General features: G+C 44.8%; 1 protein-coding gene across 1 annotated transcript in view; it reads right to left on the bottom strand.

Annotated features, from left to right (window-relative positions):
• CHAT (choline O-acetyltransferase) overlaps nucleotides 1-9,086 on the bottom strand; it is a 29,817-nt gene extending 20,731 nt beyond the window's left edge. The window contains exons 1-5 of the mRNA XM_075504130.1: nucleotides 9,024-9,086; nucleotides 6,743-6,934; nucleotides 4,423-4,541; nucleotides 2,932-2,985; nucleotides 37-217 (exon numbers count right to left, since the gene is read on the bottom strand). Of these exons, the coding sequence (XP_075360245.1) occupies nucleotides 37-217; nucleotides 2,932-2,985; nucleotides 4,423-4,541; nucleotides 6,743-6,934; nucleotides 9,024-9,086 (609 nt within the window). The remainder of the gene's footprint in view (nucleotides 1-36; nucleotides 218-2,931; nucleotides 2,986-4,422; nucleotides 4,542-6,742; nucleotides 6,935-9,023) is intronic.
• Nucleotides 9,087-14,405: the final 5,319 nt, after the last annotated feature.

Here is a 14,405-nt window from a genome sequence, read left to right as displayed (position 1 = left end):
AATATAGAAAGGTATAAAAAAAGAACACTCATTTACCTGATTGTTACAAGCAACAATGATGTGCTCTGGTTCTGGCATTACACTGCTTTTCTGGGCCACGAGGGTATCTTTGGTATGTCCTGGAAGACGATAGGAAGAAAAGAGTCCATAGTATTGCTTCATACAGAGAGGATGACCAGACAGCTGTCCACGAGCAAAATCAACAGGTAAAGCATGGCTGGAGGGAGAGAAGGAGAAAAACAAAGCCAGAGGAAAAGAGGGGAGAGAAGGGAGAGAGAGACAGAAAGGAAAAGAAATCTAATCTGTCCTTTGTTCTGTTACAATTAGATCAGGTATAACACAAATTGAATAATAAAACGAGATTACAGTATAAGGGAAATAGATGAATTCCCATACCAAAGTTAAATACATCATTCCTGGCAGCTTCATGCATATTCGTTAAGCAATTGCATTATCATCTAGTGGAAATGGAAAGAATAGCAGGTCACAAGCAGCTTTGCAATGTGCGTGGGAAGCCTGCCCAGATGGGACCATGGAAACTTTGCCAGGATGGAAGTCAGCAGAACAGCTGGAAAAGACATAGCACCTTGAAAAAAGTACTGATGAAATTCACTGCAAATCACAGTGGCCCTGTACTGTGCAGAGTGGTTCGAGAGTGTGTGAGATGGCCTTGCCTGATGGACAGGAATGACTGGGGAAATACAGAGGGCATTTCTCTTTTCCACAGAGCCTCACTGATGTGCTAATCCTTATTTAGACCTATGGGGAAATAAGTGGGAAAACCTATTCCCTTTTTATTGGAAGGCATGTGAAAACACCACCTCCTAAAAGGCTTCTTTAGTGGCCAGAGAAAAAAAGGAGTTATCACAATTATGATTATGGATTGTAAAATATCCCACTGACACTGCAGCACAGGAGATAATGGTGCTGTCGCTTGGGAGAGGCTGCAGAGACCACAAGAGGAAGAAGACCTTGTGGTGAAGAGGTTTTCCCTCAGCAAAAGAGGACTAAGCTTCCAGCCTGCCAGAGAGGAGCAGGGGCAAAGAAGCACACAAGGAGGGTTACTGTCATACGGCTGATACGGGGTAACATTTTATGCTAGTTTATCTTGTTTAACTGTCTCTTTAGAACTGTTGCAGTTCTAAACCAGGGATACTCACTTTAGTTCCTGGCTCTCAAACTGTCAGTATCACTTACTTCCTTGTACAGGTGCTTAATTTTTTTGTTCCTTATCAGCAAAACAGGGTTATTAGTGTTCTCCTTCTCCCACATTTTGCATAGTGCAGAAATCCTCTTATATTTAACAGAGTTTTAAAGAGCATCTATGATGATCAAAAATAGTAGAATAGCATGGTAGATTTAGATGAGAAAATGCGTAATTATAGCAGTTAAGAAAGGGGTTATTAACTCTGACTGATGGCACCAGAAAAGCTTGTACTGATTTAGATGTCTGTGTAAGATCTTACAACTCTTTTGTGCGAGCAAGTTAGGCTTTGTTTGAAATATTTAGTCCTGGCAACTGTATGGAATATCTGCACGGTTAAAACTAAACGCCTGGGTTTGGGCTGGAATATTGTGCATCTGCACGTGGGATGATCCAAGAGAAGCTAGCAGTACACTCGCTGGTAGAAGTCCTTAACAGCAACAAGGAACTGAAAATGTTACAATTATGGTGTCCTCATAATTATACAGGAAGAGTGACAAGCAAACAGTAATATGAGGACACAGTAGTGAGGATTTAAATGATTATTGATTTAAGGCAAGCAAATCTGATCACGGGGGTCTTTGGATCTAGAGTAGTGGGGTCAAAATAATAAGAATTTAAATTATTCTTTGTTTCAGCAATGTGGTTTCTTTATCTCATCTCAGATGCTGTCACATAAAGATGCAGTGAACTACGTTAATATGCCATAGTACTTCACAGCACACCAGTGCTGGTATACGCAGTTGCATGGCATATCTTGGACAAAAACACATGTTCTTAAGTAAGTACCTCGTCTATACTTTCTGAGTAGCTGTCAGACTTTTGAAGTGAAAAATCAAACAGCCTCTTCCTCCTTCTTTTATCTAATTCATAGATGATAGGGACTTTGTTGTTTGAATATGGACTTTGCCTTCCTCATCCAAATAAGTGTTGGTTAAAGCATATCACATAGGCCTCTTGTATTTCCAGACAGAAAAATGACCCCTTCCCTGCTATGAAGTGGGGTCCGTTGTGCTTGGTTCCGTTGTGCTTGGCTCTCCACAGTTTCTATTCTTCGAGGAGCAGTGATTTCAGCAGTAAACTTGGAACATACTAGGTGAGCTTAAGAAATGCTATGTAAAATGCTGTTACGAGCTACCTCATACGTGACTTAAGAATCATGGATTTCCCCTGTGTTTATATACAGAAAGTATCAATGGCATAAGTAACTTCTTATTTTTACTAGCCACTGAACCAGCCTGTCTGTGGTGAGGCTTCCTTCTTCTGGTGGGATGTGTTATCTCCTTTTTTGGGGGAGGGAGGTGGGGGGCTGATGTTCTAAATGGAGGGGATGCAGCACCCTGGCAAGGTGTCTGGTGCCAGGGAAGGTGTGCAGGCTGTGTAACGGCAGTGCTGCTGCTCTTTGGGTCTGGGGAGCACAGACTTCCTGGGCTGTTCTCAAGAGCTTTGTTAGGCAGATTGTGTGTGTCCTTTGGGCTGCGCTGCACGTGCTAGGGTGATGACTACCGGGCATCAAAAAGGATCCTTCTCCAACTTGTTAGATTGCAGTAATAAAGCAAAAAGCACACAAAAAATTGCTGAAGCACTTGCCCTGAAGCATGCTGGAGCCCCAGCCCTTCCAAATGGTGGAGAGGTGCAATGCAGCCTGACGTTGGGCATGTTAGAGCACCCTTGAATCAGAAGCCCTGTGGATACTCAAGCAGCAGCTCTCCTTCCAAGCTACTTACGTGTCCAGTAAAGCTTTATAGTCTTGCACTCCTGAAATGAGATTGGCAGCAAACCTGCAAGTAGCAGATAGAAGTGACATCAGCCTTTTGTCATTTGGCAACACTGGGCTGTTTCTGAGAGACTGAGGAGAGCCTGAATGATTGATGACACAGCATAAGGACAGAAAGTCTTCTGGCTTGGCAAGAAGAGCCCCCCGCCCCTACCCAAAAGCTAAATTAATTCATGTCAAGAGAAATATGAAATCCTAGAGATGGTCCCTTCAAATGGTTAAAAAGAATACCACAGGAGGAAGCCTGAAAGCATTTATTTAGAGAATGGGAGCAGAGGCTGAATATTTAATAGAATCCTTAACATGGGTTTCAATATCAATACTCATAAGCTGTCCAATTTATTAGAGTACTTACTGTCCTAAGCAGATATTCTTTCTGCAGAGCTGTGGACAGGTGTATTATTTCCTGACACTGCCCATTTGCACAGTGTCTGAATGGGAGGCTCTGAGAAAAGTATTTTCTGATTAAAGCACATGCATTAGAAAATGCAAAGTGGAGGTTTTTCAAAAGCTGTGCTCACGGTAAATTTAGTCAGTAATGAATGGAAGCATTTATAGTTATGTTTAAAGTAAAAAGATACATTGGCTGTCTATGCAAAATGTTAAAATAACACGTATCGGCTTCAAGGTTCTGGCTGTTTTATAATAGCATAAATTCACATGCAGTTAATTCTTTCAGTAATGAGCAGCTAGAGAGTGCTAAAAGCAAAGAGGAAAATTGCACTATATGAAGGTAGATTTGATCTGGTTTACTGTTTTAAAAGGAGAAAATGTTTTGGCAAAGGCTGAAGAATGGCATCCTGTTCTAAGGGTGTCTGGGGAGGTATATTCTGTGCTTGGCTACTTGCTTACCTTTTCACTTTTTAAATGACTGTAACTGCCCACAACAGCTCAAAGGAGAAAGGTCAATTCAGGCCTGGGAAGGATGGGCCTGAAGGAAGCAGTGTTCTTGGGGAGGAGTGATTTCTGAATTCTTATTCTTAGATCCCCTGTGTTTCTGGTGCCCTTTTGTGCACCCGAGAGGGACAATTTAATGCCAGTGTGGCCTTTTCAGTTTGCAGGGTGGCTACGAGTCATAGTGATGGCATATTAAAGACTGTTTTCCTTTAAACAAGGTGTCAGAAATTAGTATTTCCTTTTTCCATCACCAAATGGTTTACTTGAATTATACAATGAAAAGCTTTGCAAATATTCCTTTAAAAAATTATAAATCCCATGGCATTTTTTTTCATGCAATAAATGTAATAGTAATGACACTTTCATTTCCGAATATCAGTATGAGTAACCCCAGAAACACTGCCCTCAGTCAGGAGGCCTAGTAGGAAATAATTTAATGGTTACAGCCCTTATTTTTTAAGGAAAGTTGATTGTCTTTTTGCAAAAGCAGTACATTTAAAATATCCTTTCATTTAGCAAAAGCTGCAAAGTCGTAGTACATTACCTCAGCTGGTCATTTACATCCTTGAAATACTGACGAGCAAAGATAATTGCTGGGCTGGAATTGACTGGAAGAGCTAGCCGGTTGTTGAGGTACATGTCATCCAGCCAGTAGTTATACACCTAAGGGAAGGGGACATGAAATCTTCAAGCTATGAATAACATGCAGAAAGGCAGTCTGGGGGTTAGGGGAGGGTGCTTGGTGCTCCTGGTGTCAGGCATGGGCTCTGATTAATGGAGCTGCTGAGCATTTTCAGTCTGGGCTCTGTGACCTCAGCTCAGCTGAAATCAGCCACAATTCCATAATCCTATTTTTCAATCAATGGCAATTTACAGTGTGTTCCATTAAAAAGTAAACAAGCTCCATATTGTGGTGGTTTGGGTATTTTGTTGTTTGCTTCTCTCTACAACAAAAAAATGTTTGAGTACAACATGCTAACTGCTGACTCTTGAATAGTGATTGGGATATATTTGAGAGACGGACAGAATTTTACTAGCGATGGCTTTCCTCAGGGGTCTTCAAATATTTGTCAATGATGCCAAGATGCTCTGTTGTTAGCCATCAGATACTGTCCTGTAGCAAGACAGAGCGGGAGAAGAATTTCCCGAGCCTAATGGTTCGGTCCTGCAAATACTGGCATGTGGATAAGGCCCCACGAGAATTCCCTCTGTGTCCACTGACACAAATGCAGATTACTGATGCTTGACCCAGACAGACACACATATTAAAATTCTAACCATTTTTATTGAAAACACAGATGTACGGTAACCACATTCCTTTATGTCTGAGCAGAGTTTGAAGAACCATTATTTGGAAAATGGAGGCTTTCATAAAAAATCAAATGGTCTTTCTGAGTTTAGTGGGCATGCTTTGCATATAGTAACTGTAAACAACAATGAAATTATGCAAAAATAATTATGAATGCATGCATCAGTTGAAAAAGTTTTCCTCTGAGATATTTCATTGCTGTTAGAACAGATGCTTCCCCCACAGTCTCTGGAGTCTTCAGGAGAACAGGCTAGAGCCGTACTCCTGGCAAGTTAAATTCCAAATAAAAACATTTCTAGTTTATCTTAAGAATCAGGTATTGAATTTTAATAACCAGTATTTAAAGTTGAGACGTTTCAGAAAATGTTTATACATCCTTCCTCTGTAACTTTCATGCTGTAAGTGGTTAAATGAACAGTTGTCTCCTGGAATGCTATTTGTTATCCAGAACACTATTTAAGCGATGGTTAATTTAGCCACCAAAACCATGAAGTTCTATGATCAGAATAACAAAACGAGATCGGGCAGCATTTAGTGGAGCCCTCAGACTGTGGCAACAAGTAATTCAGAAATGAAGCACTGCTTTTAAAATAAAAGCACTGCCAATACTGTAGCCTTTTTTTCTGACTATAGCAGCAATTTGATGGAGTTTTCTTGTGGGTCACATAACTGAAAAGTTAAGGGAGAACCACACTTCACTGACATCAGTAGCAAGCCTGCAGGATTTCACTGAAACCATGAAATCATTCAGTGTCTCTCTTCCTTGCTGGGATGGAAGGACTTCAATAAAATCAGTGTTTCTAGTTTCCAGCTGCCATATTCTAACATGGTTAATGCAGGCAGGATGAACTGTGACTTTGTGGAATGATAAAATCTATTATTTCTATGGCTTATTTAATTTTCCTGTCTTGGGAAACAGAAAGCTGGACTTTTTAAAGGCTGAGGTCTCAGCATGGTGTATGTGATAGATAAATATATATATCTATACATGTGTGTGTTCAGCAAAGTAATACTTCAGGGTAACTACATTGGTATGGTGTGACAATGAATGGCAAATAATAGTTTAATTTTAAAAGAGTAATTCCTATCCTAAAGTATTCCATTCCAGAATAATTTGACTGGATCAGAGCTTTGGCTAGATGAGTATGCAAGGCACTTCTTATGGCCCTATCAGAATGCATTTTTCATTTTAATAAAAACTCTAAATCCTGCTATTAAAGGAAAAGGAAGAAATAACATCCAAAAAGGATGTAATATAGTGCTTCCTACAGGTAGAGCTGACACCTGCGTGCATGCACCTCAGGTGCGTGAATTCCCTCATTTATGTCAACAAACTGTTGATCTGAAAACATAATAATGACATGGATTTTGACATCATTTGAAAATTCTAGCCTAGTATGTCTGAAATATTCATTCCCTTTGGTACAATCTGATGTGACCCCTGTTTGCATTGACCCACTGAAAGAAAGCAGTGATCACATCTAGAACATCAAAAGAGTTTGTAAATGACCATCATCCAACACAGCAATTATTTTTCCTATCTGCATTTGCTTACCCAGTTCGTTGTCTTTTCCCTTCTTTCCTCGAGGATTTGCTGCAAGGATTCCCCCAGACCTCCTGCAATTCCAAACTGCTCCACAATGACCTTGGTCTTTCTAAATTGCTCCTCTGGCACCAGGTGTTTCATGCATTGTAGGTACATGCGTAAGGTCTGTTGCAGTGGTGGGACTGGAAGTTTTGGCACTGCCTAATCATTAAAAAAAAAAAAATTAGCAAGTAATTCTACTTGTTCCCAAACTGTCCTCTTTTTTTTTTTCTTTTCTTCATCTGTTGCTCATTAATAATTGCATCCCTTTTTTAATCCATTTATTCTGTTTTAGCAGTTGAGATGCCTGATTACTGCAAATGTAGTTGTGTGACTTCAGTGGAGTTTCATTAGGTCTTAAAGTGCCTGGATTTTAGGACATAGTATGCAGTTGTATGCAATACTGAAGCAGTGGTACCTCTCCAGTAGCTCTATTTGTAGGCCTTTGGCCAATAAGGATTTCAAATGGATAGGCCAGGAAACGAGTGGAAAACAGGAGAATATTCCTTGTAAAAATTCTAGAAATCCTAGAACAAACAGGTAAATAGGCATGATACAAGCATATAGTCTAAGCTAGACTCTAGGAAATCTTCAAATACATTAGAACATAATAAAATAATGCATTAAGAGAAGGTATTTCATTAGTAAAGAAGTGCATTTAGCTTGTGATCAGTAAAAACATGGGTTAATACTTGTCTGATTGGTAATATGACTGGTTATAAAATTGCAGAAATAGAAAATGTGCAGGTCTACCTGTTTATTAGCACTGACTACATACAATCTTCAATAAACCTGTGTTTTACCCTGCCAAACCTTTGCTGTCAGCCAGTCTGGAACCCTCCTAGAAGGCTTGATAAAACATTTCTGTTTATACTTGCTTTATCCTTATCCTGTTTGGAGCAGGAAACCAATAGTATCTGGGAAGAAAACAATCTCATGCTGTCCATGCAATTAAGCTTCCTTTGTGTTTTCATGTAGAATTAACCAAGTGAAGTGTAATTAGTAATTTAAAAGCCAGAGAAATTATGAGGGCAGTGGGAAAATCAAGCAAGAAGGTAATCCATGAAAGACTGGGAAATTGCAAGAGGCTGTGACGCTCTAAGCATGGTTCCTCAGGGAGGTGGGCGTGTCTCCCAGTTGAGAAATGGTCATCTAATTCAGCTGTGCTTGTCCCTTAGTGGTTAGTGTAGATCATAAACTTTTGGAGGGTTTATTTATCTCATTTGATTTTTGCCTGTCTCCTAAAGCAGGTAAAGTTCAGATTTTTTTACAAGCTCTTGATGTAATAGACACTTATTTTCACAGGATCACAGGACCATAGCGTGATTTGGGTTGGAAGAGATATCTGGCAGTCACCTAGTCCCACCTGCTGCCCAGAGCAAGGCTAGCTGCAAACTCCTTTGCTAGGGCATGCAGGGAGGGAGGGGGTGGAGGAAGTGCTCCAAACAGAAGGCAGGGAGTGGGTGTCCTCTGTGCACAAATACCAGCTCTGCCTTTTGACATCCACAGAAAAGTCAGTGCGTTTCCCTATCTAGAAACCAAAGATTTCAGATACTCACAAAAATTGTTGTAGGATTACCTGTTATTAATGGAAATGCAAATCCAATTTAGCCTGTAATGCACCCTGGATCTCAGAAATAAAAGAATGTAATTCTACAGTTTCAAGCTATGTTTAGTCAGGGCATATCTCTTCTGTCATTGATTTCTTGGTCAGTGGAAACAGATGTGCCAAATAGTATTTGTTTTTGATACCTGGCTTTGGCCCTATCTTTCTGGGTAAGGTTACTGTACAGTTCATGACTCTGCTTAGGAAAAAAGCTTTAAACCCAAGAGGTTGACTACTTACAGGCATACACATCCAGCATCTTTTAAACCAGCTTGAAAATGAATCATATGTGATAGTTTCATAGTTCTGTACTATTAAGAAATAATTACATGCCATCTCTGTGTAGTAATGCATCTGCTGTTGTGTAATAATATTTCACTTACTGGAATTCTTCACAGGATGTTGGGAGGAAGAGTGTATTTGGATATGAGAAGCACTAATGTTAGATCAAAGTTCCTGATCATAAACTACTGCAGGATAACTAGTGTTCCCTGAAATGAAGAAATCAGCTCTGGGACAGAGCTTGGTTTGCAATTATTATATTAATTTACATTAATTTACAGCATTAAAAGCTGTTAAGTCATCTATCAGCAATGGGGTTTTTTTTCTTTTTTTCTTTTTGTTTTCCCAGAAACAGTCACTTACTGTCTCATCTTTACTGCATATATCTTTCTCTTTCTTCTGCATGTTTTTTTCTAGGACAGGCATTCCTGCATTTCTTGTGATATCTTTTGTTGAGGACAGAAATTGAAGCCTCTCGGGGGCACTTATGGAGCCTCACGCCTCAGTTCTGGAAATAGAAAAGATTTAAAGTCCAGTCAGTACCCATTATTTATAACCAAAATGTACATGGGGAGTATTCCCTGCGCAAGCATACGTAGAAGCTTCAGAATGCAAAACTGAAGAGAAATAGAAGTACAACGTTCAAAAGTAGCTGAACTGAGCCCTGTGGAGATTGTTCTGACATTCTGTTTGTCTCATTTCGCTATAAATTTCTTTATCCAGACCTATCTGATGCACATAAATGGTCCCTTCTCAGCATGGTTTATTTTGTCACTCTAATTTACTTCGCAATGCATTGTGCCGTGACCTGCACGCTTCGTATTACTGTTATATGTTAGCTGGAGGAAAGAGGTGACTTTTCAAGAGGTAAGGTTGCAGTTTTCTATCTAAGGATGTCATCTGTCCTCCCTTTGCCATTTTATATGAAAGCACCACAGTCTTTAAATGTATTTGTCATTGCACGGTTCCATGGACACAGTGAGGTGCTGTCATCTCCGCATTAAAGATGTGGACGCTGTGGAAAGGAGCTTGGTGGAGACCTGCCTTTGCCCCCTGCAGGCTAGAAGCTCGCAGGGTGCCAGTGCTTTGGGGCACAGCTCTGGGCTGGGGGACCCTGTGAGCCTGCCTAGGCTGGCAGGCTGGCTGCGGGAGGACTGGGAGGGGTGGCATACGTTGCATTTGAGCCGCTTCACACAGCAGTCTTTCCAAGTAGCATATACCTATCCAGGGAGATGGCTTAACCTGCCCAAAGTCACAGAAGTCATCTGTGACAGAGCAAATACTTCCACTTGTGTGTCTCTGGTATTGTGCTTATCCTGGTTTTCACGTCTAAAGATGCCTCTTACTCCTTTTCTGTACAAGAATAAGCTATATGGCACATGTATTTCTTCTGATATAATAGTGCCCACACCAAGCAGTTGTCCTTCAATTACAGTGGTACAGCTAAAGCAGAGTAAGTTCTATGTGTTCAGTCAGGTCTTGACAGACCACAGGTTTGTTTGGGTTTTTTTTTTAATTACTTTGCACTGCATGTAGGCAAAATATAAAAGACAACATGCGTTGACTAAGTAGAAAAGAACGTCATATTTCCTTTATGAAACCCTTGGGACTATACATTTGGGGCACTTGAATTATTTCTACAGCAGCTTTTAAGAACAATTTGGATAAAAACCTACAGTGTATGAAAGTGAGATGAAGAGTTTTGTTTAGCCATGGGCAGGGATGGCTGTGCATTATTCCTCTCCTGAGGAACTGGCTTGGCTATTCCAGCCTTGCGGTTTCAGCATGGCTCTGCCAATGTGTACGCGGTCACTGACACCTCGTGTTGATCCTGTCCTCTCCCTGTCCTGCACTGGCTGCCAGTGGGGCCATGTGCTGTGAAGTAGGTTGTATAAGGTTGAGAGATGTCCCTGGGGCTCTGCAATGAGCCACACAGCAAACTCGTGTTGATCTGTCATCTGCTCACGATTTCAACCCAGGTAAGAGACTATTTCCCTCACGGAAAGGCCACATTAACCCGCTGCACTGCTCCGCTCCCTCTCGTGTGCTACACAGGTCTCATCACTTAGCCATGCACTCTATTCCTAGCAACACAGGCTCAAAGCACTTCAAATAATGGACACGTCCTGTGTAACTCTAGGAAGACTGTGGTTTGCCCAGTTGTTTATGGGCTGGCCTCAGCTCCCCACCTGTGTTCAAATACAGAGCAGCCATTTTGTCTTCAGAGCCCCTAAAACTGCATTCCCCTAAAGGAAAAATCCTGCTGGTATTCTTCTCACTGGGACTTTTGTTCTTTCTTTCCTTATGTTTTTTGTCAAACTGCAGTACGGAGTGATACCAACTACACGTCCATACTGGCTCTGTGTCTGTGGGAAATGCTACTAATAAAACTCACATATCTGTAAAACCAGCGTGATAAAGAGTTTGGAAGTGGTATCCTGAACTGTACTTTTCTCTGTTATGGGGATGAACTGAGGCTTTGTCTCTGGTTCAAGCGCTGCCAGCTTAGCATCCCACCCAATCCTGTGTTTGCTTAATAAAGGACAAGGAAACTGACACAAGAGAAAATCCTGCAGCAATTCAAGATGACTTCAAAGTTGCTTGCTGGAATGGCTGTGAGGCGCATTGTGGAAGTTACTAGGAAAAAAAAAATAATCCTAGCTGGTTTTATTTACAGCTGGCTTAGCTGGAGGGCTGGGGTGAGCAGCTTAGCAGGGTGGCTGCAAGTCACAGCAGGCTGGGGAGCTGGGTGGCCTTCCCCACAGCTCAAAGCAGCAGCTGAAATCCCCAACAAAAGGAACTGATCGCTCCGTGAGCAGAGAAGGACTGAAATACACCCATGTGCTTATACTTGAGTTCTCCGTACGTTGTGGGCTCGGGAGGCAGCTTGCAGTGTATAGCATTGTTGGGGCATTAACACTCAGCCCCCATCTGTTCATCCTCACTCTCCGTGTTATCAGGAAGATAAGCTTAAAGTTCTCGGGAATCTATGCTTAAAGTTAAGAGGAATGTATGCGGTATCAGGAATACACGTGTGAAGTGCGCGCTGCTGCGGCCGTTGACATTACGAGAGGAGCCAGGAGCCGCCCTGTCGCCTGCCCTGAGCTCCCTGCGGGCCGCAGCACTGGCGAGGCCCGTCGGGGAGCGCTCACGCTCCGCCGGAGGCTGCCGGCGCGCCCCGAGACCTTCCCACGCCTCAGCCCCGGGGCAGCCCCTTCCCTCCCGGACGGCCCGGCGCGGCGGGACCCGCGGGCGGCGGCAACGGGGCGGCCCCGTGGGTGCCGCCGGCGCCGCGGAGTTTGACGAGGGGAGCCCTCTCGGCTCGGCTCCGCGCCGCGGGACCCGCCGCCCCCACTCCCCCGCCCCAGCCCGCGGCTTTCCCGCCCCGGCACTTGCAGCCGCGCCGTCGGGGCCGCGGGAGGCGCGGGGCGCGCAGCCCGCCCGCCCGCCCGTACCTGCTCGTCGGGGCGCTCCGGAGCGGCTCCCGGGCGGACTCCCCGCGTCGCGGCGGCTCTGTCCAAGGTACCGCCGCCTCCTCCGTGGCCAGGTTCCCTCTGGGCGGGGGCGTGCGGAGCGCGGCTCGTCCCCGCCGCCGCCTGGCTCCTCCCCGCCCGGCGCCGCCCGGCCCGGCCCGGCCCGGCCCGGCCCTGCCCGCCCCTCCCGCTGCGCGCAACAGGCGCTGCCGCCCTCCCTCCGCGCCCGGGCCGCGCCGCTCTTGTTCTGCCCCTTCTGCAGGCTGAGTGTGCCTGGCGGTGGCACCGCCGCCAGCTCGCCCCGTGCCGGCCGTGTCCCGGGAGGGCGGGCGGGAGGACCCGGGCAGAGGCGGGCTCGCCCGCGCCCTTACCGCCGTCGGGGTCAGCCGAGAGGCTCCCCGGCGGCGGCGACAAAGGGAGCCCGTGAGGGTTACAGCTCTCGGTGACCCTGCGTTGCCACGGGGGTTGTCGCCAGTGTCGAGCAGTGTCGCCGTGGGGCACCTGCGGTTCCCGAAAGCTCCGTGGCCTAACAGGGCGGGCGGCGCTGCCAGCGGGCTGCCGGCACCACGGCCGGGAGGGGCGGCAGCCCGCGACGGGGCGGCAGCGGTCCAGGAACAGGGGCCCGGGCTCTGCGGGAGCTGCCCTGGGGCCGGCAGCGGCTCCGGGGCGGCGGGCCAGGGGAGGCACCGCTGTTGCCGCTTCCCGCAGCGAGCGGCTTAAGGGATCGGGGCTCAGCTCCTGCCGCGGTGGCCGCGGCTCCTTCGCCAAACGCGCCGTTCCGTTCCGCAGCACCGCCGTGCCGAAGCACCGCCGTGCCGAAGCACCGCCGCGCTGCTCTCCTGAGTTTTGCGCCTCGTGCGGCAGGAGCTGCGGCGCGGCGGGGCCGCGCGTCCCGCGCAGCACCGCGGAACCGACGGGCGGCTTCTCCGCGTCTCCTTCGCGGCGCCCGGCTCCCCAGGGACGGGTGGAAGCCCTTTAGTACGTGCTGTGGCCGTTTATATAATTTTTTTCCCCCTCTTGAGATGATAAGGAATCTATTTTGTTTCCTAATGAGCTAGGAATTTAAATAAACGATTTTGTTTCATATCAAGATAAATTTACAGGGCAAAATATGCACTCGGGTTCCATTGTGGTTGGATGGAAGGTTTCCACTTTTTGCAAAGGTTTGAATGAAGCACTTCACCCACCTTTTGTTTTGTTTAATCCCTGTCGGCTACATTGAGGTGGGCACGTTGCAATCAGGGCAGCATGCAGCACCAAGAAAGGCGTTTTCCAGTGTTGTGTCTCTAAACTGCTGGTCATGTAATTTTTGGAATATTCGAAAATTGAAATTCAGGACTCTGGGAATTAAAGTTAAATTCGCATGAGAATACGAGGAGCTGTTTTTAGGCGATCGATAGCATGTTTACAGTGTGATGTTGTTTGCTCGGACCCCTTAACATATGTTTTGAAGAATGAACGAGAACATTTTGTACCAGGGTTTTCTCCTAGGCGATTTTGGTAACCGATGATGTTTGTGCTACGAGGAATTGTTACCGTAGGGGTTACACTGAGTGCAACCAGCTCCCTCCCTCAAGCAGCCCTCAACAATGAAACAAAGACAATCAATCCCCTTCAATTCCGTTTATTCAGATCGTATTATTCTCGTAGTTTGGACTTCAACATAATACAGCATATTGCACTTACCAGAGAGCAGCACAAGAGAGAGAAAAAAGTACAATACTTCAGTTTATTCCCAAGGAAGAATAAGCCGTTGTGATAGTTGTTGCTCTTCTTAAATATATGAAACCAACTGAAAATCTAAGTATATGTACACAAGATTTACTAAGTCCCTGAATATGCCATTCAAAATTTTACACAGACTTTTTTGCTTTTCTTATATTTTTTACAGAGATATACAGTATGTCACACACAGTTTCAGCTTGAGAAAACTTTGCACAATTATACCCCAGCTACAAGGCTGTTGGGTTTTTTGTTTTGTTTTATTGGTGGTGGCTTTTTTGGAAGGATCCCCTCCAGATTTATGCCAATGATTATTCAGATAATCTTCTTCAGGATTGTCCCCCTGTTCCCCACCCCTTCCACCTTGCCAGAATGCTGAAGGAAATACCGATTAAAAATAAGTCTTAGAAGAAGAAAGCCATTACATCATGACAAAGGTTAAACTGTATATATTGCACGTTGGTACAGAAACATAACTCTTTCATCCCTCCCCTTTCCCTCTCTCCCATGCACCCCTCCTCATTCCTGGGGCTGGGCCTCGTGGGGGAAC

The sequence above is a fragment of the Mycteria americana genome, chromosome 6 (assembly GCF_035582795.1).
Source record: "Mycteria americana isolate JAX WOST 10 ecotype Jacksonville Zoo and Gardens chromosome 6, USCA_MyAme_1.0, whole genome shotgun sequence".
In the NCBI taxonomy this organism is placed as follows: Eukaryota; Metazoa; Chordata; class Aves; order Ciconiiformes; family Ciconiidae; genus Mycteria; species Mycteria americana.
Note: the sequence above shows the minus strand (reverse complement) of the source record. Positions and strands in the feature narration are given on the sequence as shown.